Genomic DNA, 26,419 nt, shown 5'->3' with positions numbered 1-26,419 from the left:
AGCCTTGAGCTGAAGAGCTGAGGGACAGTGCCCAGACCCAGAGTTCAGGCCCCACGACCGGACCCAAAAAAAAAAAAATCTTTGATCAGTCATCTAAAATTAGGGAATCCTGGGGCTGGGAAGATGGCTCAGTGGTAGAGTGCTTGCTTTGCATGCCTGAGGCCCTGGGTTCGATTCCTCAGCACCACATAAGCAAAAAAAAAAAAAGAAAAAAAGCCGGAGGTGGCGATGTGGCTCAAGTGGTAGAGCGCTAGCCTTGAGCTGAAGAGCTGAGGGACAGCGCCCAGGCCCAGAGTTCAGGCCCCACTACCAGACCCAAAAAAAATAAAATAAAATTAGGGAATCCTACCTCAGGTACCTTGAATAACACATCCTCCAAGATAGTCTGTGTAATAAAGTAGTTCTTTAAAAAATACATATTTTTGTGTGTGTTTGTGTGTTGGTCCTGGGTCTTGAACTCTGGGCCTGGGTGTAGTCCCTGAGCTCTTCAGCTCAATGTGAGTACTCTACCACTTGAGCTATAGCCACTTCCGGTTTTTTGGTGGTTAAGTCTCACTGATATTCCTGCTTGGGCTAGCTTTGAACTGTGATCCTCTAATCTCAGCCTCCTGAGTAGCTAGGATTACAGGCATGAGCCACTGGTACCTGGCTATGTTATGTTTTTATCATTTATATTCCTATAGTGAGTTCCACACATACAGGGCATACTAACCAAATGTCATTGTGAAAGCATATTCTCAGAAAAAAATTAGGAGCATTAGAAACTAAGTGAATTCTCTGGATGGGATGGGAGTTTCTCTGTGAGCTCTTCTACTACTAACACATCTACCCAATAAAAAAGTTTGAACAAAAAAAAAAAGTTTGAACAAGCAACAAAATTGTGCCCATATTAGAAAAGCATCTGGACTTACTTTCACTCAAACAGCTGCTCTGAAGATGGAGGGTACTAAAGAAAACAAATACAGCTCAGAGGATGCCAATGAGAAATCCAGGCAGGAACATTACAGAGGTTGGGGGGAACAAAAACAAAAGTGGATCATCTTAGACACTAGTCAAGTTTCTGTTATATATAAGTAGCACAGGGAAATCATCCCAGAAGAAACAAGAAAAACAAGGAAAGCAAAGTAGTAGAGGAGGCAAGGGCTCTCTCAACACAATGGAACTCGGGAAAGGGAAGCTGTGCGTAAACATGTCAACAATAAAACTAAAGTGGGGTGCCGAAGGCTCATGCCTGGAATCCTAGCTACTCAGGAGGCTGAGATGTGAGGATCATGGTTTGCATCCAGCCTAGGTGGGAAAGTCTGTGAAACTTTTTTTTTTTGTTCGGTCGTGGGGCTTGAACTCTGGGCCTGGGCGCTGTCCCTCAGCTCTTCAGCTCAAGGCGAGTGCTCTACCACTTGAGCTACAGCGCCACTTCTGGTTTTCTGGTGGTTTATTGGAGATAGGAGTCTCAGGGTCTCTCCTGCCCGGGCTGGCTTTGAACCGAGATCCTCAGATCTCAGCCTCCTGAGTAGCTAGGATTACAGGCGTGAGCCACCAGCACCTGGCCTGTGAAACTTTTTTATCTCCAAGTAACCACCAAAAAGCTGAAAGTGGAGTTGTGGCTCAGGTGGTAGAACATGAACCTTGAGCATAAAAACTCAGGAACAGTGTTGAGGCCCTGAGTTCAAGCCCCAGAAGTAGCGCATGCACACATACACACCCCACAAAAATTCTACTAGATTTAAGCAACACACTGGTGCCATATATACAAACAATGACAAAAAGGAAATACTGCCTCTTTTTTTCTGGGAATTAAGAGGCAAGAAAAGGAAGGACACGGTTCCCACCTCTTCCATCACAGGAAGCAGCTCGCAGGCCCCTCTGTGCATCTGCAACGACAGATCTACAACAGTTTCTTGGCACTTGAGTGAATCTATCACTGGTGTAGAAGGTAAACGCACAGGGCAACTGAGCGAGATTCCACAGTATTAGACTCAACTGTTTGTTCACTAAGCAGTAGGTCAGTTAGTTGGTCCTTTATCTACCTCTACCAAGTGGTTTATGAATACTTCATTCTAAGTAAAATAGTCTTTCCTGACAATATTATTGCCATATACCACTAAAACTAAAACAATCCTAAATCAATAGTCTCTAAGATTTGAGCTTTGACCAACAAACAAGTATACTAAACTCTGCCCCTAATGTATGTAACAACTGTAAGCAATGTGGAAATGAAATTATGATTTATTAATTTACATAAAATTACTTTATACATTAAGGAATAATTTTTCAAATTCTTAAAAAACAAAGTTTGACGCTGTTATTATTGGGATTCGTGGGAAGTGGTTTGCTCTTCTATCACTTGCTTCACAATTTCTGCCAGTTTGAGTCGATCTACTTTGTCTGTGAATCCATGACCTGAAACCCAAGAAAGAACAAGGTCAGTTCTCACTGATTGAGCTGAGGGACTCTTGTTAGGAATCTAAGAGGTGCGCCCTACCATTCTTGAATTTACCCTCACAAATGAGTGGGCCAACCCCACTCAAAAGCAGTTTAACTAGGTGCTGGTGGCTCACGCCTGTAATCCTAGCTACTTATGAGGGTGAGATTTGAGGCTCATGGTTCAAATCCAGCTCTGGCAGGAAAAGTCTATAAGATTCTTATCTCCAAAAAAACCACCAGAAAAGCAGAAGTGGAACTGTGGCTCAAAGTGGTAAAATGCTAGCCTTGAACAAAAGGAGCTCAGGAATAACACCTAGGCCCTGAGTTCAAGTCCTACAACCAACAAAAAACAAAAATAAACAAAAATAAAAACAGCTCCCATTTTTCAGCTAGTAATTGGGAAGTTCTATTATCCAGGAAATAAAAAAAAATTAAAAGTTCATTACAACCCCACAGAAGCAAAGCAGAGAAAGAGATTGGGCTGGCAAAGTGGCTTAGAGGTAGAGTGCTTGCCTAGCATGCTTGAAGCCCTGGTTTCCATTCCTCAATACCACATAACAGAAAAGGCCAGAAGAGGCACTGTAGCTCAAGTGGCAGAGTGCTAGCCTTGAACAAAAGATCAGGGACAGTGCCCAGGCCCCAAGTTCAAGCCCCATGACTGGCAAAAAAAAAAAAAATTATGTAATTTGGTGTGTCTGGCAAGGAACTCATATCCAGAATATATAAAGAAGCCCTTCACATATATGAGGAAGTTACAAGTCAGTAAAATGGCCAACAACTTGAGTTCACACTTCACAAAAGAAGGAATCTAACTGGCCAATAAACATTTCAAAAGTGAACAGTCACTGGGTACTGGTAGCTCACACTTATAATCCTAGCTACTCAGAAGGTTGAGATCTGGGGATCACAGTTCAAAGCCAGCCCAAGCAGGAAAGTCTGTGCTACTTATTATCATTATTTTGTTGTTGTTGTTAGTTGTGGCACTTGAATTCAGGGCCTGGGCACTGTTTCTGAGCTCTTCTTTCTCAAGGCTAATGTTCTATTTTGAGCCACAGCTCTACTTCTGTTTTCTAGAGATGAGTCTCACAAACTTTTCTGCCTGGACTGGCTTTGAATCATGATCCTCATATCTCAGCCTTCTTTTTTTTTTTTGGTCGGCCGTGGGGTTTGAACTCTGGGCCTGGGTGCTGTCCCTCAGCTCTTCAGCTCAAGGCGAGCGCTCTACCACTTGAGCTACAGCGCCACTTCCAGTTTTTCTGGTAGTTATTGGAGATAGGAGTCTCACAGTCTCTCCTGCCCAGGCTGGCTTTGAACCGCGATCCTCAGATCTCAGCTTCCTAAGTAGCTAGGATTATAGGCATGAGCCACCAGCGCCCGGCATCTCAGCCTTCTTAATAGTTAGGATTACATATGTGAGCCACCGGGACCTGACTCCTATCTCCACTTAACCTCCAGAAAACTGGAAGTGGAGATGTGGCTCAAGCAGTAGAGTGCTAGCCTTGAGTAAAAATGGCTCAGGGACAGCACCTAGGCTCTTAAGTTCAAACCTGCAGGAAAAAAAAGTTCACAGTCCCATCTGCTATCAGAATGATTCCAACTAAGCCCACACTACAACACCAAAACACACTAACCAAAATGGCTAAAACAGAATCCCTATATCCCTGTATGCCGGTGGCTCTAACCTGTAATCCTAGCTACTCAGCAAATGGATCTGAATATCACGTTTCAAAGCCAGCCCACGCAGGAAATTCTATAGGACTCTTCAAATTTCTTATGGCACATCTATAACAAACAAGCTAGATACTGATGTATTAAAAAAAAAAAAAAAACATTGCTCCCCTTCCTGAGGATCCTGGAACTTTTTTTTGGGGGGGGGGGGAGACCGGTTGTGGGGCCTGAACTCTGGGTCTGGGCGCTGTCCCTCAGCTCTTCAGCTCAAGGCTAGCGCTCTACCACTTGAGCCACAGCACCACTTCGTTTTTTTTTTTCCTGCTTATGTGGTGCTGAGAATCGAACCCAGGGCCTCATGCATGCAAGGCAAGCGCTCTACCATTGAGCAACCTTCCCAGCCCTCCTGGAACTTTTTAAATGTAGTTTGGGTAACTACAATGACAACATAAAATCCAAATTAAAAGTGCCAATAATGTTTTAAGTAAGAAGAAATCTATCTCTTGTTTACTTGGGGAAAAAAATTCACTAGCAACTATGTGGTAAACCTTATACTCTTCAGTTTCAGGGTTCTCCTCTATGCTAAGTACATCATTAGTGTAAAGTTTCTGCAGGGAATCCTTTCCCTTTCATAATGTGTTGTTTAATGACCTGCTGAGCTGCCTATATGTACAAGTTCAGAAATCGCCTTTTTTGCTTTGTGGTGGGTCTGGTGTTGAATGTGCACCCCTTAATTCTGGACAAGTGAAAAGACTGGATATTCAGATATACCGGAGCAAGTAAGAAAGGGCTAACCCTCTTCCCACCATAGTTCTTTCCCACCATAGTCCACTCACCAGCCTTACTTCACCTAGAGTCCCAGCACAGGCCCCAGACAGATCCTACATGTTCCACACAGAATTACTTGTCTGCTTTCGAGGACCAATTAAGGTTCCTACCATTCCAGCTGAAGCTTTGCAGGGTGTCCCTTAGTAGTTTGCATTCCCGGTTATACTTCCAGGCCTCCTGCATTACTTCATTCAGCTTCTCATCTTCATTCTCTCCTATTGATAAGAATGAAGAGGAAGTTGCCACTTCAATACTATATGTCAAAAACAGAAGGATATGATGGTCCAACCAGTTGAGAAATGATGACTAAATGCATAAAACTTTAACAGATGCTAACTTTACTGTGAATCCCTATGTTATATGCCACTGTTTCTGGCCATTGAGCTCTTCTACTTTACTATCTTTGCACAAATGCTTTAAGAGCCCCAAAGTCTAGTTCTGCTGCAGCAAAACTATTATTGAGCAAAAACATGGGCAGCCTGAGACTAAGAAAGGGAGGAAGAACAGGAGTGTACTACTTTGTTTCACCTAAACTCATCCTTTGCTTATTAAAAAGGCTCTCAGGGCTGGGAAGGTGGCTCAGTGGTAGAGCGCTTGCCTTGCATGCCTGAGGCCCTGGGTTCCATTCTTCAGCATCACATAAGCAAAAAAGAAAAAAGCCGGAAGTGGCGCTGTGGCTCAAGTGGTAGAGCGCTAACCTTGAGCTGAAGAGCTGAGGGACAGCACCCAGGCCCAGAGTTCAGGACCCATGACCGGACCCAAAAATAAAAAATTAAAAAAAGGCTGAGATGCATTTTGTGAGTTTTTTTAAGACACAGGAGTCTAGCAAGACAGGTCAACTCAACACTTCCTAGGCTGTTACATGAAGCCATCATCAGCTGAGAATAATTGCTCGCATCGCGAGCTTCTCTATGTGAAAGTAATTTTGTCTAAGCCAAGAAGCAAAAGGGCTAGTTCTGAACTAGGGAGATGTTCTCTTTATATTCACAAGCTAAAGATTTTTATTTTTTTGGTCAGTCATGGTTCTTGAACTCTGGGCCTGGGCATGTCCCTGAGCTTTTCGGCTCAAGCTGAGTGCTCTACCGCTTGAACCACAGTGCCACATCCAGTTTTCTGGTAGTTAATTGGAGATAAGAGTCACAGACTTTCCTGCTCAGGCTGGCTTTGAACTGCAATCCTCAGATCTCAGCCTCCTGAGTAGCTAGGATTACAGGTATGAGCCTCCAGTGGCCAGCTGATAGCAGTAATTTTTTTCCCCCCTTCTGATCCTGGGCCTTGAACTCAGGGCCTGGACACTATCCTTGAGCCTCTCTATGCTCATGGATAGAGCTCTACCACTTGAGCTACAGCCCACGTCCAGCCTTTTCTGTTTATGTGGTATTGAGGAATTGAACCCAAGGCTTCATGCATTCTAGGCAAGCACTCTACCACTAAGGCACATTCCCAGTCCTGACAGCAGTGATTTTTAAAGGCTCTGGAAATGATGTTTACAGTTTGTAATTTAATCCTGAACCTGTCCGTATCTTCATTCTCTATCCTATACTTTGTGTGCTTCCATTGTCAAGACTAAGTAAACCAAAATGACATGCTATACCTGACATTGGCCATTAAGTCTATACTAGAATGTTACAGCAAAGAAAAGGAGGGAAGGACTTCACCACATTTCTAAGTTTACAGTGTCTACTCTTTCAGTGTGTACAAGCTAATTTATATAATGCACTTCTTTTACTTATGATACAAAGAAAAAACAGCTAATGCATCACATTAATCCACTCTTTTTCATGTGTATACACACATGTACGCATGCACACAGTCACATGTACACAGAGCATTAGTAAATGGCGTGACCTTTACCAGCCTGGGGGAGGATACATTGAGCAATCACATCTCGAAGCTTTTCCAAGGCAACATTTGAATCCTCAGTGCCATTCTCATGGTCATGGATATAAACACCATCCTTTGGCTTGGTGCTTTAAGAGTTTGGGGGAGAGGCAAAAACAGAGATACTTCAGAACCCAATTCTGGGTTATAAACTCCATACACAAAAGAATAGATTTTTCAGATTAGTTACTACAGAGTGTGTCCAGCTTTTGATGCCACTCAAAGAGCTTATGTTCTCCACCCACTTAAAGAGAAAGAAAAAAGGCAGACTCCTGACAGCTTTTCATGTGGAGCCTCAAACATGGCAGCCATGAAGAAGTACTGAAGAAATAAGCTCAGTTACCCAAGTAACTTCCTTTTCCTTAGAATGGGGTTGTTCACTGAGTGCAGTGGTTTGAGGCTGACTTTCAGATCCTGGATTCTCATGTTGGCCAACTGCTCTGCATGAGCCTGCTGTATTCCAGCGACCACCGCCTAGATGTAAACACTGACATCAGTTATTCTTGTTTTTATTTTAAGACAAGGTCTTGTTATATTGTCCAAATTAGTCTCAAACTTATGGAGTGAAGCAGCTCTCCTGCCATGGCCTGCTGAGTGCTGAGACCAGAAGCATGCGCCAACCTCTAGACGCAACTTTGTCAGCCTTTTTTCACATTAATTGCTGGATACCTAAACAGCCACGTCTAGTAAAGTGGTAAGGAGAAGCCCCAAGTATTCAAATGGCAATTTCATTCTGGTACTGATGCTATACAAATGTTGATACGGCAGAGGACTTTCCCCTGAATTACTATGGCCCAGGCCAACCAAAAGCCAGCCTTTTTCCCTGACAGTGGGAACAGAAATTCAACTAAGAAATACATGTATAGTAACAGGCTCATGCTTAGTCACTGATAATAGCAATTTGACACCAAATGACAGACTGTTTTGCAGGAATATGTCCAGATGTGACCAGAAAAATACCAGGAAGGATACATGATACATCAAGCTCATAGAATACCTCATCTATAAGGAGAAAGACTGGCAGAAAAATGAAAGGGAATTCCTTCTTTTAACACCTCTGTATTTGACAACTTTAAACAGTAGCTACTCTTCATCTAAGGACACCGTGTATTCATAGCCAGTCCTGGCTGCATTCTTATATCCATCTCATCCGCAATGACCCAACCAAAACCATGGAAATAGCTCAAGATCCTGAGCTCAGGCTCATGAGTAAGACTCAGATGGTTTCTATTCCACATTTGTATACATGGTTGAACATCCCCGCCTTGAACACAGGATTTCTTTGAAATGGAGTAAAGTTGCAGTATCACCTTCAAGGCCTAAAGCCACTCTTATTTTTCAAAAAGTCTGTGTATTCAGACTTGAGTCATCGTGCAGTGATTTTTAAGTAATTCCAGAGGCAATGTTACCTCCTTATTTCCAATGTCTTGAAGAATGCCAAACTGTAACCGCCATGTGCCTGGCAACCAGGATCTAAGTAATTCTTTTGAGCTGACCAAACCATTTCTGGACAAGAGGAAATACTTAAACCAAGAAGTCAACCACCTACAAATCAAAGAGATGACAGAGAATTTTGTTCCTCCGAGCTCTTTCTTCTATGTTCCTACTAAACCTAGCACTTTTTTCCCCAATTCATTTATTCTTTGTCAAATTTCAAACCCATCCCTTGCTCTTAGCCGATTTCTTATTCTACCCTACACAACCACTCATTTGAATGTCCCTCTGACCTCAAACAGTGTCTTAAGACTCCACTTCCCCCAAATTAGCCTCCTTCCTCTGATTTCCCTCTGTTCATCAACGTTACCCTCACATAGGCCAGCTACCACCTCCTTAGATCTTTGGTCACCTAAAGCTAGAATTTTGTTTTTCTCCAGATGCAGACTGAGCCCATTCTCTCATCTGTATCTCTCTGAGTTAGCTGCAGCTTTCAGACTGCTCCTGAAGCCACAGGTTGGCAGTTGTGCACGTCTAACTGACTGTCGCCTAAATATATTCCTAGAGGTAAAATTGTTCTCAAAAGTGTGGCATAGCCTCTCAGTTCCATTCCCCTAGATTTAAACTCTTCTGGCAAAGTCTGGTCCTGCTGTACCCATCTCACCGACTTTCCATGAGTGAGGCCAGGCTGACTTTCCCACTGAGACACTTTGATCTCTTAATTTTTTTGCCTTCCCAACCAGTCTTCTGTAAATGCCCTGGGCAAAGGTAATCTTACATTGCTGTTTGTCTCACAAACCCATAGCACACATATGGATCATGTCCCTGAGTGTTCCTTTAGTGCATTATTTAGCAGGCTCTGATCCAGCCAGTCAGTCAGTTGGTAGGTCTTTGTCTTTGTCCTCTGTCATACACACTCTCTCTTGCTTGGCTTTTTCTGCTCAAGACTGGCACTCTACCACTTGAGCTACACCTACACCTCTGGCTTTTTTATGGTTAACTGGAGATGAAAGTCACATGGACTTTTCTTTCTGGGCTGGCTCTGAACCTTGGTCCTCAGCTCTCAGTCTCCTAAGTAGCTAGGATTACAGGTGTGAGCCATCAGTGCCTGGCTTAATTTGGTCTTTTATGGAAAGTTCTTTATTTCAGATCCTGATTTGCAGAAAACCAGAGATAATCTTTGAGTAAAGACAGCATGATCTCCATTGTTTTTCCCTTAACCCATCATTGAATCGAGCCCCAACTTTCCTTCTCCACACAGCCTTTTCAGCCAACAAAACAATCATTCAAAACCTTATCCATCATCAGTTGAGCAGAGGGTAGCACATTATCCAGGGCTTCAGTTGAGTTGAGCCAGGGGTGGTCCAAAACTCCCTCGATGGTGAGTCTTTCCTCTGGTTTGACCTTTAGGAGCCTACAGAGAAAACACCAACAGGTCTGCCATGTACTGATGCCCTAAAAGGAAGCACAGGAAGTTCCTAGATCTGGCTTCAATTAGCTCACTTCAAAGTCAAACACAATCACATACTATTGACAGTATCCAAAATGTGAAAAGCCACATGTGTCATGGCCATGTCAGCACCTTAGTTCAGGATCCTGACATCAGGCCCCTCATCAGCTGGCTTGCGTGCAAGAAAAAGGCAAACCAGCAAGTATACCATTTAGGGCCCGAGTAATAGCCACAGAGAATGGCTACAGAGGAACCTGGGTTCACCACCCTGGGAAAGTCTAGGGATGCAACAGAGAAAAAAGTTTGGACTGAGGTATGGACATTGGGAGCTCTTACCTCAGACTCCTGACATCAAAATTGGCTGAAGCTACCAGGGAAACAAATGGCTTTTCCCTACCCAACATTAATCTTGATTCTACCACCTCAAGGCCTTCTCAGACCTCCCATTCAGCAGCCCAAGGACTCACTTCCTTACAACATCTTTGGCCATCTCTGAAATCTGGCTCCATTCTTCTTCTGGGAACTCAAAACTGCCTGTCATGATCTTTTTCCGCATGTCCTTTGGGATGGTCCGGCTGTGGTGTTTAGAGTAAAAAGGAGGGTATCCACATAGCATCACATAGATAATCACTCCTAGGGACCATAAGTCACAGCTCTGAAAGGAAAAAAGAAAACAATAGCTCACAAGCAGAGACAGCTCCAAAGTAAGACCCAAAGGCAACCCTGACGTATAATACAAGGTGATACCTCCAAGAGTTATTTAACTGACATTAAAACTGTTTCAGAACATCTTAGGAAACCTAACTTCTCTTTCTTCATGCCAGTACTGGGGCTTGATCTCAGGGCCTCTTACTCTTACTTAGCATTTTTGCTCATGCTGTTGGTCTACCTCTTGAGCCATGTGTCCATTTCAGCTCTTTGCTGGCTAACTGGAGTTAAGAGGCTCAAGGACTATAATGTCTAGCTAAAAGAATTCTTTAAAATGACCAAATTCAAAGCCTTCACTTTACAGATAAGGAAACTGATACCACAGTCAATCAACACAGGTGAAGAATGGTGAGATAAAGCAAATGTCCCAGTCTTTGTACTGTCCTCAGCCCAGTATCTAGTTTCTGATATCCTGTCCTCTATTATGTATCCTCTAATATCCATATCTAGCCTCAAATCCACAAACAGCACCATTTTTTTTTCATCTACTCAGCAATGCCAGGACCTGTTTTTAGAAACACTAAAGTTCTTGAACATCAGGCTGAGAAGTTGGCTCAGTGGTAGTGCTTGCCTCACATGCATGAGGCCGTGCGTTCAATTCCTCAGCACCACATAAACAGAAAAAAGCCAGAAGTGGCACTGTGGCTTAAGTAGTAGAGCGCTAGCCTTGAGCTGAAGAGCTAAGGGACAACACCCAGGCCCAGAGTTCAGGCCCCACGACCAAAAAAAAAAAAAAAAAAACCCACCAAACTTCTTGTGCATCAAAACAAAATTCTGTCAAGCAGAAAAGGTCAGATAAGTTGATGTTAGTGGAATGAACCCCAATGTAAGCATTCAAATGTTGTTTTTTTTTCCTTTCATGCAATTGTTTCTATCATATTTATAAGATGATTTCTATGTTGCTTTGTATGCCCCTCCCCCACAGTATAACCCATACTTTCACTGTATTTGATGTTGGTACAATTTGTGGAGGGGAAGGGAAAAAAAAATTGTTTAACTAGGGATACAGGTGGACCCATTGCAACAATGAGTTGTACAAGTTGTTATGTCAAAAACAAACTTAACAACTTTGGTGGGGGGGGGGATTGGGTGGGGAGAGGGGAGGAGTATGGGAAAGAATGGGAAGGGGAAACAACGAGGAGACAACAATGCTTGATAAGAAATGTACTCATTATCTTGCCCATGTAATTGTAACTCCTCTGTACGGTATTCTCACAATTAAAAAAAAATGCTTCATTAGGTGGCCTACAAGTGAGGAAGTAATGAGTAATATTAGAAACACTTGTAATGTATACTAGACATTGTTCATAGAAGTGGTGCTGTGACTCAAGTGGTAGAGAGCTCGCCTTGAGCTGAAGAGCTGAGTGAGGGACAGCGCCCAGGCCCAGAGTTCAATCCCTACAGCTGACAAAAAAAAAGAATGAATGAATGATACCAAAACGATCACCAAAAAGCTAGTTCTCTAGCTTTGGTATATTAAAAACGTAACCCAACCTCATTCTCTTAACGTGATCAATGGCCTGTACAGTCAGCCAAATAAATAATCTGTGACCATCAGCCTTAATTTCATTGCAAAAGCTAAATGGGTAAGGAAAAAAAACAGAATTGTAAATAATTTTTACAGCTGTCAGTGGCTTATACATGTAATCCTAACTACACAGGCAGGAAAATCTGTGAGGGTCTTCTTTTCAATTAACTACCAATAAACAATGGAGCTATGGCTCCATGGATACAGTGTCAGTTCTGATCAAAAAAGCTAAGGGACAGTGCCCAGGCCCTGAGTGCAAGCCACAGTAACAGCACAAAAATATTTATAAACAGCTAATTTTATTACTTCTGGCCACTTCCAATCTCACAAATAGCTCACAGGAACACAGAGGCTACACAGGCAGTGCAGGTATAAGTACCTCTTCCCTACCTTGTTGTAGGTGTAGGGTGTTGGCGAGGTAGGTATGATTCCAGACTTCTCCTTCTGATGCCTTCTCTGTGCTTCCAGTACCTGTCAGACCAAAAGGAATCTTACTGAAAACCATACCACCAAAGTCCTACAACTTGAGACTACTAGAAGTTAACTGCCAGTTAACAATAAAACAGGCTGAGAAGGTGGCTCAGTGGTAGAGCGCTTGCCTTGCATGCCTGAGGCCCTGGGTTCGATTCCCCAGCACCACATAAGCAAAAAGAAAAAAGCCGGAAGTGGCACTGTGGCTCAAGTGGTAGAGCACTATACTTGAGCTGAAGAGCTGAGGGACAGTGCCCAGGCCCAGAGGCCCCACGACCAGACCCCCCCCCAAAAAAAAAACCACAATAAAACAATCTTCACACCAACATAGCACTTTTACAAACCAAAAGCAATAATTAATCAGTCAAAAACACATCCAGGTAAAGCACATAAGTCCTTTTTATCTTTATCCCCTAAATGTCTTGTTTCTACATATAAAAAAATCTGCAATCAAGCCGGGCGCTAGTGGCTCACGCCTGTAATCCTAGCTACTCAGGAGGCTGAGATCTGAGGATCGCGGTTCAAAGCCAGCCTGGGCAGGAGAGACCGTGAGACTCCTATCTCCAATAAACCACCAGAAAACTGGAAGTGGCGCTGTAGCTCAAGTGGTAGAGCGCTCGCCTTGAGCTGAAGAGCTGAGGGACAGTGCCCCGGCCCAGAGTTCAAGCCCCACGACCGACAAAAAAAAAAATCTGCAATCAATGACTCTGGGGATGACTCTGCCTGGGTAAAAGCAGACCCCCTGCAAGTTTTTTGTTTTTTTTGTTTTTTTTGTTTGGGGGGGGGGGTCTGGTCATGGGGCCTGAACTCTGGGCCTGGGCACTGTACCTCAGCTATTCAGCTAAAGGATAGCGCTCTACCACTTGAGCCATAGCGCCACTTCTGGCTTTTTTTTTTCTGCTTATGTGGTTCTGAGGAATCAAACCCAGGACCTCATGTATGCAAGGCAAGCGCTCTACCAGTGAGTCACCTTCCCAGTCCCCGCTGCAAGTTTTAGGAGAGAATTTTTGTTGTTGTTGTTGTTGGTTGTGGGACTTGAACTCAGGGTATGAGCACTGTCCCTAAGTCTCTTTGTGCTCAAAGCTAACACTCCACCACTTGAGCCACAGCGCCATTTCCAGGTTTTTGAGTGGTTAATTGGACATAAGAGTCTCATGGGGACTTTTCTGCCGGGGCTGGGTTCGAACCCCAATCCTCAGATCTCATCCTCCTGAGTAGCTAGGATTACAGGCATGAGCCACCAGCACCTGGCTCTTTTCCAGCTTTTAAAAGAAAGACTATCTGTGCCAAATGGAAGTAGTCGGTAGGTTTCTGGAGCTAAGCTGCCCACCTCCTGCCTCCCAGCTACAAAACATGCATGCTTTTGGTACAAATTAGAAGGAACCTGAGACAGTAGGCAGCTTGCTGATACACTGCAGAGAAAAAATAGTACGTGCTTACTTACCTGAGGTGCTACATAGTAAGGGGTGAACTGGGGTGTCATCAAGTCACCTTGGTCAACTTTAGCAAATCCAAAATCACACAACTTCACGGAAGCATCCTGACATGAAATAAACAGGAGTCATTGTTTCAGAATTCTCAGTAAACATTGAAAGAAAAATCTACATGCAGGTCATGTGACCCTGAGCTCTTACAAATTTCTGGCTAAGACTAAGCTATGAATAACATCTTCCCAGTCTACAGACATTAATTCACATTGAAAAATTGTTCTTTATAGCACAGAAGAAAGGGATTTCTACCTATCCATTTGGTTGCCCTTGATTTATAACTTGCAAAGGCAGTTGTAAAGTCCACGTCTTAGCCTTCTGGCCCTTACTCTGTGGAACCCTTCCTTGTTATTAATCCAAGGCTCTGCTTCATCCTGATCATGACAGCTACGGCAACTTATTTGGTGGGATATGGAGTAAGGAGAGGGAATAAAGGGAGAAACATACCTTGTCAGGGCAAACAGTAACCGAAGCTAAAGTTTTAAAGTAATATTTAACAATGTATAGATTCCCAAAGGCCTTTCAAACAATATTTAAAATCCTAAATCCCACAAAAAAGTACTGGTGTCATCCAAAATTACTAGTGCCAAGGATATGGCAGAATTTCTGAGTCTCTAGTAAGGGAAGAAGTAGTACAAGAAACCCTTTTAATGCCTTGTCACCATGGATTTGGAGCAACACACACACACACACACACACACACACACACACACGCACGCACACACACACACACACACACACACACACACACACCTACTCCTAAACTGTGTTAAGAGTGGAAGCATTAAACATGCAGAAAATTAAGTTTTCTCACCAAAGAGTTATCCTTGAAAAGCAGATTTTCAGGCTTGAGGTCTCTGTGTGCAATGTTTAACAAGTGACAGTGCTGTAGAGCCAATGCTATCTGAAAAAGGACACAGTGGGCAGCCACCTCTGAGAAAAGAACAATCCTGAATATCCTACGGGGGAAAACTTGGGACTTTAAATAAGTAAGCCATCATTAAGTCAGTTAAGACAGTGGTCAGCTTTAATTTAGCCTATAACCTAGATTTTGTTAAATAATAATTTAAAAAAACACAAACTATAACATTAAAATAACTGTCAAAAAAACTGATGACGGGCTGGGAAGGTGGCTCAGTGGCAGAGTGCTTGCCTTGCATGCATGAGGCCCTGGGTTCAGTTCCTCAGCACCACATAAGCAGAAAAAGCTGGAAGTGGTGCTGTGGCTCAAGTAGTAGAGTCCTAGCCTTGAGCTGAAGAGCTGAGGGACAGCGCCCAGGCCAAGAGTTCAGGCCCCACGTCCAGCAAAAAAAAAAAAAAAAACGAATGACATACTGTAAGAAATAGAAAAAAATCACTTGCTCCCACTTTTACTTGCTTGAGGTGTGACAGGCACGGCAAAGGAAACTCTTAGCTGCAGTCTTCAGTGTGCATGGATTTCCCCAACTAGGCAGGAACAGGTCTACCTGGCTAAAAACACAACTGTTCTTGAGGGAGCTGGATGGCAGGCTCCTTCAAACCAGCTGATGGAGTTTTTCCAACTTATGTCATGATTACTTGTTGAAATATTGCCAGGCACAGGTGGCTTACAACTATAATCCTAGCTACTCAGGAGGCTGAGCAGTAAAGTTCATGAGATTCTTACCTCCAGTGAACCACCAAAAAGCCAGAAGTAGATCTGTGGCTCAAGTGGTAGAGCATTAACCTTGAGCAAGGACAGTATCCAGGCCCTGAGTGCAAACCCCAGGACTGGCACGGACAACAAAATCCCGTTATTTTTGTTGCCTGTATGGATTTGAGTGGATTTTTGATGTTTGTTTTACAGATTATTAGAGATCATTTTTAGTCCTAAGATTTAAAGAAGTATAATGGAAAGAACAAATTCTAATGTTCTCCAACTCTCAATATGGAATTTTTTCAGCATTCCAAATATTACTTAGGAAGCAACCAAAAAATGTTTTAAAAGTGATCATAGAAAATGTAGAAAGAGGGCTGGGAAGGTGGCTCAGTGGTAGAGCGCTTGCCTTGCATGCTCAAGGCCCTGGGTTCGATTCCTCAGCACCACATAAGCAAAAAAAAAAAAAAAAGCCGGAAGTGGCGCTGTGGCTCAAGTGGTAGAGCACTAGCCTTGAGCTGAAGAGCTGAGGGACAGCGCCCAGGCCCAGAGTTCAGGCCCCACGACCGGACCCAAAAAAAAAAAAAAAAAATGTAGAAAGATTTTATTAAAATCTAAGTGGACTGTGCTTCTGGCTTCTCTCTGTCCTGCTTACTTGGTCTGAAGATAGACCTTGAGCTTTTTATCTGGACAAGAGACCGGCACCAGTCAGATTCCTAGTATTGAATGTGACTTAAATAATCATTTCTACAACAATAAAAATGTAATGTCAAACAGAACTGGAAATAACCTGGAATTACAAAGATGTGAGAATCCTATTAAAATCGGCAGAAATGATAGTTGGCTTGTGCAAGAAGCATCCTATGTGCAAAGATGTTAGAAGATATATTTGTTTGTACCATCCAGCTTTTCAGGTGCCGTCCACAGCATTTTATCTCAAAGTCCAATAGATAAAATGTTGTGGACGGCACCTGAAATATAATATCAACAGTCATTGAAGGAGGTAAGATTATCTTCCTTCAGTTTATTGTTTACAGTAGGCCTCAAGAAGCGGTTGACAACCAATTAATAATAGGCCCTCCACCCCCCCAAAAAAGTATAAAAGGGGTCACATTTCTCCAGTTAAGACATCCTCTCTTATTACATAACAAAGCAGGCAATGAGAAGTCAAATAGAGCTTTTCTTAAGCTTTCTTTTATTCTCCCTAATGAAATTGCACTGGTTAACCAACATCGTTGGTAGTTTGCTTGGTACCCGGGGGTCACTTGCCTGCTTTGTTACTTGGCTGGCTTGCTTCTCTGTAAAGTGCCGGTGCTGGCTGATTCTGTGAAATAGCTCGCCCCCTTCCATCATCTCCATTACAATTAAGAGTCGAGCCCTGTTTGAAAGCATTTGATTTGTTAAGTTAAAAAAAAAAACTAAACATTAAAAAACTGACCTAAAGAGATCTCACCTATCAAATCTGTAAGACAAGCCCAAGATAATACGAACTACTCAAACTACTAAATATAAGGAAAAATTTTCCCATCCTCAAAAAAAAAAAATCCATGAATTTTGGTTACCATTCTTTGATATAAATGCTTCCAGCTTCCATCCAAATGCTTTCACCAACAGAGCATAGTTGTAAAAAATAACTTTAAATTTCTGTCATCTTCCTCCACCTGTAAAATATCTACTTTTCAGGTGCCAGACTTCCCATGTCTCTGGGACATCACACCTCTCAGACAAAAGTGCCTCTCCTTGTAAGAACCAGAAGGGTCAGAGATTGTGCTCATGTCCTACCAACCGTGCCTGCAGGGTGATTTCCTCTCCATCTCCAAATGAATACACTTCAAATACCACCCCGTGTGCCTGCCAAACGATTGACAGCTCAAAGAATAAAGTCAACTTTTTCCTTTTAGACTAACCAAGAGGGTATTGTGCTATATAGCAGCCTAAGACTCTGCCTACAATAACATTTGGCCCCTTTTCGATTATTTGAAATACAATCTGTTTATCTTCTATATTATTATTATTTTAAGACAGGATTTTCTGTGGTCGCCCAGGCTGGCCTCAAACTCTGGGTCTCCTTGCCTCGGCCTCACAGGTGCTGGAATTATAGGAGGACACCAACCACTTCTAAAGTGTTTTGTTAAACTGGAAACTCCCTTTACCTATTTTTCTTTTTCCTTTTGCTTTCCTCTCTTCCTTCTATCCATTCATTTTTTATTTTTTAGAGCTGGGGAATGAACCCAGGGCCTTGTGCATACTGGGCAAGCACTCTGCCACTAAGCAACATTCTCAGCCCTTAAATGTTTTATGTATTTTATTTTCTAAGAGAAAGCAATTATGCAGAGATTTTCCACAAAACAGTACCTACTAAAGCTGAGTAATAAGTACTCGGGGCTTCATTACAAAATTCGATCTGCTTTTATGTATGTTTAAATTTTCTCCAAAATTCTAAGAGAAAGAGGAGGAAATGGATAGCAGGGGAGAGGGAGGGGAAGAGGGAGGGAAAGGAAAGAGTACGTAAGTGAAAGGAACACTGCTACACTGTGGCCCGCACACAGGCATGTGAAGCCGCCGCGGCGTGGTCTTACCTGGGGCTGGACTCATGTGGGAACTGTACACTGTTCGCAAACACTTCAACAACCTGAACAATGTTTGGGTGTGTGGCACACATCATGTGCAGACGTACCTTGAAGAGAAAAGAGGAGATGTTTCTGTGACAAGAGGATGCCAATGTCTTCTCTCTATACTTCCCACTATCTCAGAACTGACCACACTAAGCCTAAGGGATAAGTCTACTTCAGCAGGTGCTGGTGGCTCACATCTGTAATCCTGGCTACCCACCAGGTGGAGATATGAGGATTGTGGTTTGAAACCAGTCCAGGCAGAAAAGTTCCTTAGACTCTTATCTCCAATTAACAATAAAAAAAAGCCAGATGTGAAGCTGTAGCTCATGGGGTAGGGTGCCAAACTTGAATGAAAAAGCTAAGAGACAATACCCAGACCCTGAGTTCAAGCCCGAGTACCAGCACGTGTTTGTGTGTGTGCACGTGTGCCCTCCTTCAGAATCTATACAGCATTCATTTGACCCTTCCTCAGTCTATCTTATTTCCATCCTTTAAGCACCATGTTCAGTAAGCAAAAACTAAAGTGAAACTGGAATATATCAGAGTACAACAGATCATTAATTAAAAAAGATGTGAGAGCTGGGAATGTGGCTCAGTGGTAGAGTGCTTGCCTAGCATGCATGAAGCCAGAAAAAGCCAGAAATGGTGCTGTGGCTCACATGGTCGAGTGCTAGCCTTAAGCAAAAAAGTAGCTCAGGGACAGAGCCCAAGCCCCAAGTTCAAGCCCCAGGACTGGCAAAAAGAAAGAAATTAAAAAGATGTGAGGAGGCCAGAAGGAAACTAGACTACAGGCTAATAGCTTTCCATATTGAAAGATGAGACTATTTTATAATGATAACATGAATAGGGAAGACAAAATTTTTCTCCTGCATCTCTTCTCTCCAGGAAGCAGCCATAATTATAAAAGGAATAATTCTTGCCAGGTACATGTGGCTCATGTCTGTCGTCCAAGCTACTTAGGAGACTGAGATTGTGGGGATCATAGTTCGAGGCCAGCCAGGTTCACAAGACTCCTTCTTGAGGAAGAGCTATATGGAGAGGTCTGTTCTCCTAATGTCCAGGAAGTCTAACGTAAGTGGCTTGTGATGAAATGCCTGCCTGGGCAGAAAGCAAGACTATCTCAAAAATAATGTCCAAGTACCAAGGCTGGAGACACGGCTTGGCGGTGATTAGTAGGCACTAGTCAGGACTCTAGTTCAAATCCCAATACTGCCAAGGGAAAACAGCCAATAAATAAATGAATTCTTAGGCTCCTTGAATATGCAAGTCAAGGCAGTAAAGGACCATACCTCATTTCTAGCTTTTGGACGATCAAGAAGAATTTTCAGTGCAAACCGTTCTTGGGTAGATTTCTTCACACAGACTCTAGATTTGGAAGGGGAGAAAGATCAGCAATAGTCTATGTACAGAAAATTTAATTTTCCAAGTCTGTTGTTTGGGAATTATACTTCTAATCAAGGACATATGTCCAGGTGAGCAATATGAAGTTACCCAGGGCAGCAGGTGATGACAGAGAAAAGCATCTCACTTTACCCAGCGCCCTAGCTCAGGTCTCAGTTCCTGAGTGTGTAACACTAATTCACCAACATAAGCCAATAAAGAAGCAATGGCTCTTCTGCTTCAGGTAACTCTCAAAGTGGCCTCATAGTATCCATATCTTCTGCCATTCCTACTACAGACCATGTGACATGGTTACTTCAGCTATATTTCCAGATGCAGGAGAAAGAAACAGAAACTAACATGAAATCTTCTACTTGGCACTGAGGTTGTGGCTCTGTGGAAGGGTCTGTGCTTAATACCCACAAGGCCTAAGTTCAATTCCCAGCAGTTATCTATTATCACCTGGCACAGGTGATACTTGTTATTCGAGACATATTTCACAAACCCCTGCTCTGAACAATTTTACCACAGTTCTTTCATGGGTCTCTTACCTAACTGGACCACTAATTCCAGCTCCCAGCTTCTGAGTCCAATTGATACTGTATTCTTCTAAAATGGAAGTTTCCTATTAAAATATAAAAGGGAGAAGGCAAATAATGACTCCTCTATTGAGAAGCTGCTCAGATTACAGGCTTAAGCCACTAAGCCTAACTAAAAGCAACTATTTTAAATAAGTTCAAAGAATAAAGGGAACTATGAATGCTGAGACAAAACAGGACTTAATTTTTAGGTGGCCTCTCATCGTGCTGCTCAAGCTCATCAAACTGCTGGTCTCAAGTGTGTACCACCATACCCAACAAATACAGGAGTTTCAACAGTAACAGAGACCACGAAGAAGAATCACATGGAAACCAACACTATTATAACTAACATGAAAAGTTCAGTAGAGAAGCCCAACAGATTCCAGGTAGCAAAAGAATCTGAACTAAAAAGAAAAGCTTGAGTTAAGCTGGGCACAGGTGGCTCACACCTGTAATCCTAGCTACTCAGGAGGCTGAGATCTGAGGACTGCAATTCAAACATAGCCTGGTCAGGAACATCTGTGAGACTCTTTATCTCCAATTAACCACCAGACAACTGGAAGTAGTGCTGTGGCTCAAAGTGATAGGGTGCTAGCCTTGAGGAGAAAAGCTTAGGAACAGTGCCCAGAACCTGAGTTCAAGCCCTACAACTGACCAAAAAAAAGCTTGAGCTAGGCACCAGCAGCAGTTCAAGAGATCTGAGGATCAAGGTTGGAAGCCAGCCTCTTATCTCCAATTAACCAGCAAAAAACTGAAAGTGGAGGTACGGCTCATGTGGTAGAGCATCAGCCTTCAGCAGAAAAAGCTAAAGGAAAGTGCCTAGGCTCTGAATTGAAGCTCCAAAACCTGTCTGAGACTCATACAATGCAAGCACATTCAGTCTATTGCTCCAATAAGCTCATGAAAGTCTAAGTAGGCAAAAACACATTAGTCAAATAATAATAAACAATTAGTCAAAAGACAGGAAAAATATTTAAGCAGAAGAAAAACAGTGACAGCTCATATACAAAATATACAAGTACTATATACAAATATGTATAAAGTATACAGAATTATACAAAACATGTTGAATGTAAAATATACAAACATATACCAAACAAGTAATAGCTATTTTCATCAGACACAAGGCTAAGAGATAACAATCACACACTGAAAGGAAAAATTCAAGAATTCAATTGTATTGGATAAAAATATCCCTTAGAAACGACAGAGAAATAAACGACATTAACAGATGAAATAATTCATTGCTAGAATACCTGCTCTACAAGAACTAAAGAAAGCACTTCTGAGAGCAGCAACTTAGATGCACAGGAAGGGAGCAGATCAAGTAAACATGAAAGAAAAATCATGCATGCCTGCATTCATTCATTTCCTGAATTTTGAGACCAGGGCTCTCTAACTCAGGTTGGCCTCAAACTCATGATCCTGCGGGCTGAGCCTACCAAGTGCTGGGATTACTGGTAATGCGGGACATGCTCAGCTCTTCTCTGCTCTTACTTTAATAAACATAGATAGTTAAAAAAGACAAGTCACTAAACTGAACTGTCAGCGTTAAATATAACAGATACACTTAGCAATAAGTACACAAAGGAGGAAGGAAAAACTATGGCGATACTGGAGCAAAAGTTTACTTTATCAGATTTAAGTCAGTATTATCCCAAAGTAGACTAGTAATATTATATCCCCTAGAGAAAACTCCTCAAAGAGAACAGCTACAAAAACAACAGAAAACTTACCCAAGAGGGTTATTTTTTTCCCTTTCTTTTTTTTATTTTTAATTTCAATTTTAATTTTTTCTCCCAGTTCTGGGGCTTGAAATCAAGGTTTGGGAGCAGCCCCTCAAGGTTTGTGCTCTAACCCTTGAACCACACCTCCACTTCACCCATCCTCAGATCTCGAGCCTCCTGAGTAGTGAGATGTACAGGCATGAGCCACTAGCCCTGGGCAGGATATGCATTTTGGGGTACATGTTAGGTGCCTTGGTAGTTAAGCAGTGGGCTGTGAGGATAGAAAACACTATCTGCTTTTTGAGCTTTTTTTCGGGGGAAGGAGAGGGGGCACTACTAGGGTATGAACTCAGGGTCTCAGGTTTGGCTGTACTCTGCCTCTCATGCAATATTCCAGGTCCTCCAGGTCCTTTTTTGCTTTATTTTTCAGGTAAGGCTTTATTTATATATTTTTCTTTTGCCTGGGGCTCATCCTAAGGCCTCCCATATAGCTAGGATCCTAGGTGCATACCACAATGCCTGGCTTTTTAGTTGAGATGCGGGGGTGAGGGGAGGGGGTAATCTCAGTTTTTCCCGAGTTGGTCTTGAACTGTAATCCTAATCTCCAATTCCTGAATTGCTGACCATAGGGATTATAGGCCTGAGTTCCCAGGCTCAGTTACTGTCCTAATTTCTTTTTTGGCAATACTGGGGTTTGACTTTAGGGCCTTTAAGCTCATTCTCCACTACCACTCTACCCCTTGAGCCAGGTCTCTTGGAGATGGAGTCTGTGAAAGCTTTTCTGACCAGCCTAGCTTTTTTTTTTTTTTTGGGGGGGGGTCCAGTCGTGGGGCCTGAACTCTGGGCCTGGGTGCTGTCCCTCAGCTCTTCAGCTCAAGGCTAGCACTCTACCATTTGAGCCACAGCGCCACTTCCAGCTTTTTTCTTTTTGGTTATGTGGTGCTGAGGGATCGAACCCAGGGCTTCAACCATGCAAGGCAAGCACTCTACCACTGAGCCACCTTCCTAGCCCTGACCAGCCTAGCTTTTAAATGTGATTCTCCAGATCATATTACAAGCATGAGTCACGATGCCTTTTATATGTATATAGGTATATATATATATATATATATATATATATATATATATATATATATATATACACACACACACACACACACACATATATATATAGTGTGTATGTGTGTGCAGTCATGCACACCAGTCCTGAGGCTTGAACTCAAGAGTCTGAGCACTGTCCCTGAGTTTTTGTGCTAAAAGCTAGCACTGTACCGCTTGAGCCACAGCTCCACTTCTGGCTTTTTAATGGCTAATTGGAGATAAGTCTCAGACTTTCCTACCTGGGCTAGCTTTGAACCTTGTTTCTCAGATCTCAACTTCCTTAGTAGCTAGAATTGCAGGTATAAGCTATGATGGCTGGCTATTTTTTAAAGTAATAAAAATGAGCATTTAAGAGGCTAATCAGTGTTCTCTCAGAGAGTAAGGCCACAGAACTTCACAGGCTGTGGTAAAAGCCCAGGACAACAGGTTTCTAGCTGAACTCTACAGGTCTCAAGGCTATTTGATATACACCTCAAAAAAGTGAAACAATAAACACAACACAATGAAATAGCTCAAAAAAGTTTTATTTGCTGTAATATTAATTTGCTTCCAAAGGGGGTATATCCTAGTTAGCACTGGTTGCCAAATCAGATATTTTTAACTCCACCAGTTAGACAAGCCCAGATTAATAGGGAAATTCACTAGTGACCTATCAAGTAATTTTAGTGCAGAAAAGCTTTTGAAAACTTCAGAAAATTAGGCTAGACAATAATCAACAACTGGTTAAAAAAATTTCTTCCTAAATCATGCTTATGCTGCTACAAGCTAATATTCATTGAGCTCTGTTATTTTGAGTATACCGTAGTACATTTTTCCATTTAAACCTCAAATTCCTTTGAGCTGGGAAACAACTCGTTTCTTTGTATAGGAAACAAAGGACAGAGCAATGATGTGACTTAAACAAGAATCCAAAGCTAATAAATGGCGAGGCTTGGATTTTAATCATTAGTCTACCTAGAGAAACGAACACTAAAACCCAAACCAAGAGGGGGAAAATATATATCAAAGCAGTCTCTCAGAATCCTTATTTTTATTATTTAAAATTTGATCTATGGTTTTTGTTTTTGTGATGCTAAGAATCAAACTTGAGGGGCTGGGAAGGTGGCTCAGTGGTAGAGTGCTTGCCTTGCATGTATGAGGCCTTGGGTTCGATTCCTCAGCACAACATATGCAGAAAAAGCTGAAAATGGCGCTGTGGCTCTAGTGGTAGAACGCTAGCCTTGAGCTGAAGAGCTAAGGGACAGTGCCCAGACCCAGAGTTCAGGCCCCAGGACCGACAAAAAAAAAAAAAAAAAGAAACTTGAGGCTCTGCACATGCTAGGCAAGCACTGTATCACTGAGCTACATGCCCACCCACAAACCTCTGATTTCTTTTTTTTTTAAACCTCTGATTTTTGTATCTGGCTTTGTAATGGGAAAACATCATCACTAAATGACTGTCCTTTGAGGGCTAGGAGAAATAAGGATAAAAGGGTTTATGAATGTAGAAGCCCTAGCTAGATGGCTGTTTTTACCTGAATTTTGAATGGACTTCTCATAATACCCAGCTTGTTATTTTATGTTGGCTGCACTATATCCACAGTCCAATATATATGTTTAAAACTCCTTTAGAAGATGCAGCCTCACAGGGCACCAGTGGCTCTTGCCTATAATCCTAGCTACTCAGGAGGCTGAGATCTGAGGATGGTGGTTCAAAGCCAGTCTGGGCAGGAGAGACCGTAAAACTCTTATCTCCAAAAAAAAAAAACCAGAAAACCCTTAGTGGCGCTGTAGCTCAAATGGTAGAGCGTTCACCTTGAGCTGAAGAGCTGAGGGACAGCGCCCAGGCCAGAGTTCAAGCCCCACAACCGACAAAAAAAAGAAGATGCAGCCTCACCAAGCATGTGAAACATGGTGTTATACCTTAATCCCAGCATTCAAGGCAGAAGCAGGAGGACCCCAAGTGCTGACTAGCCTGGACTACATAGCAAGTTCAAGGCCACCATGGACATTGCCAGATCCAGTCTCAAAAATAAAGAGTAAGATTGTATAGCACAGTGCTTGCACACTTGCCTACCAAGCTCAAGATCCTAGATTCACTCCCTAGCACCACAAAAGGTAAAAAATAAAGTTACTTTTTTCTTTGGAATCACTGAGGATTTTGATAAACTATATACTGTACTATATAGCAATAGAGACTGTATACTGAAATAGCTTGAAGAGGAAAATAACCCCAAGCTGCCAATAGTTGTATGTCCCTCAAGGGAAAATGAAATTCTAAATGCACTAGGTTAACAGATGTAAAACATTAACTTTAGCTTTACATGAACCCTAATTTCCTAACTATAAGACACACAACTCATAAAATCTGTCCATTGATGTGTGGAAGTATCACAATGAACTCAACACTCATACAATTAATTATGCTAATAAAAAAATAACTAGGTGCCAGGTGCTCAAACCGGTAATCCTAGATGTTTAGGAGGCTGAGACATGGAGATCATTGTGAGGCCAACCTGGACAAAAAGTCCCTGAGACTTGTCTCCAAATAACCACCAAAAAAGCCGGAAGTGGAACTGTGGCTCAAATGGGAGACCTAGTAGTAGCCTTGAAAAGCTCAGGGACAGCACCCTTGCCCTGATTTCAAGTCCCCCTGATTTCAAGTCCCCATACTGGCACGCTGCGCACAACACACACACACGTTTCAGAAAATTTATTATTTTATTTGAGTAATTTCAGAACATGTTTGCTTTTCTTTTGTAAAACAACAGAAAGAAACCGAGCACTGTTAAGTCTTTCTAAATACAAAGAAACGTGTACGTACACACACATACACACACGCCTCTCAGTGATTTCCCCCCTCCCCCGCCCCGAAGAGGGAAGAAAAAACACATTAAAGAGCAATGTATTCCCCTAAGGGCAGGTTTTCACAGGAAGACGAACCACCTTCTAGTCACACTGCAGTCTCCGAGGAGGTGATTTCAAACACATCCAGAGGGATGGATGAAAGCCACTCGGCAAACGTAGCTGCAGCCGACCACACGGAAACAAATCGCTAGGTGGAGGCACTTGGGGGCGGTGGAAACGAAAAGGGGTAGCAGGCCCCTCCCTCCCACTCATCTTCATGCCACTCACCTTGCTCGGGGAAGCGGAGGAGACCCGACAACCCAACACACACACACACACACACTCCCTTCGCCCCGGGGCTGTCAAACTCGGCCCGAGGAATCGGGGGCGGGGGGTGGGGGAGGCCGAAACCCCGGGATAGTCGAAGCCTTTCGCCCCGAACACTCTCGGTTTTCTGGGGCTAAAGAGGAGAAAACAGCGCGGAGGCTTGGCATCTTCCCTTTACCTTGATAGCTTTCTCCATGTCGCTCTCCTCCGACATGCTCCGCCGGGTCCCCACAGCCAAGAGCGGTGCAATCTGCGCGGCTGCCCGGTGCCCTGGCAGCCGAGGGGGCAGAGAGCTCGGGGCTCGGGGAGGCGGGCAGCAGCCGCCCCCGGGGGCCGGCAGAGACGAAGTCCCCGGCGCCGGCGCCGCT

At 43.0% G+C, this 26,419-nt stretch overlaps 1 protein-coding gene across 3 annotated transcripts; it reads right to left on the bottom strand.

Annotated features, from left to right (window-relative positions):
• Positions 1-1,960: 1,960 nt before the first annotated feature.
• Mapkapk5 (mitogen-activated protein kinase-activated protein kinase 5) lies at positions 1,961-26,413 on the bottom strand. 3 transcript variants are annotated; one of them, XM_013023169.1, is made up of 15 exons: positions 26,230-26,404; positions 25,824-25,945; positions 20,041-20,114; positions 19,399-19,474; positions 18,074-18,171; positions 16,764-16,872; positions 14,694-14,783; positions 13,837-13,932; positions 12,312-12,392; positions 10,153-10,340; positions 9,529-9,649; positions 7,145-7,275; positions 6,769-6,890; positions 5,031-5,135; positions 1,961-2,400 (listed from the first exon to the last, which is right to left on the bottom strand). In XM_013023169.1, the coding sequence occupies exons 5-15, from the start codon at positions 18,157-18,159 to the stop codon at positions 2,306-2,308; spliced, it is 1,224 nt and encodes a 407-aa protein (XP_012878623.1). In that variant the 5' UTR covers positions 18,160-18,171; positions 19,399-19,474; positions 20,041-20,114; positions 25,824-25,945; positions 26,230-26,404; the 3' UTR covers positions 1,961-2,305. The 3 variants fall into 3 exon arrangements, with proteins under 3 accessions (XP_012878623.1, XP_012878621.1, XP_012878622.1); XM_013023167.1 differs by lacking the exon at positions 25,824-25,945 and having other exon boundaries at positions 26,230-26,413; XM_013023168.1 differs by lacking the exon at positions 25,824-25,945 and having other exon boundaries at positions 6,775-6,890; positions 26,230-26,406.
• Between the last annotated feature and the right edge of the window lie 6 nt (positions 26,414-26,419).

The sequence above is a fragment of the Dipodomys ordii genome, unplaced genomic scaffold (assembly GCF_000151885.1).
Source record: "Dipodomys ordii isolate 6190 unplaced genomic scaffold, Dord_2.0 Scaffold66, whole genome shotgun sequence".
NCBI classification, from domain to species: Eukaryota; Metazoa; Chordata; class Mammalia; order Rodentia; family Heteromyidae; genus Dipodomys; species Dipodomys ordii.
The sequence above is the reverse complement of the archived record's forward strand: the minus strand, read 5'-3'. Positions and strand labels throughout refer to the sequence as shown.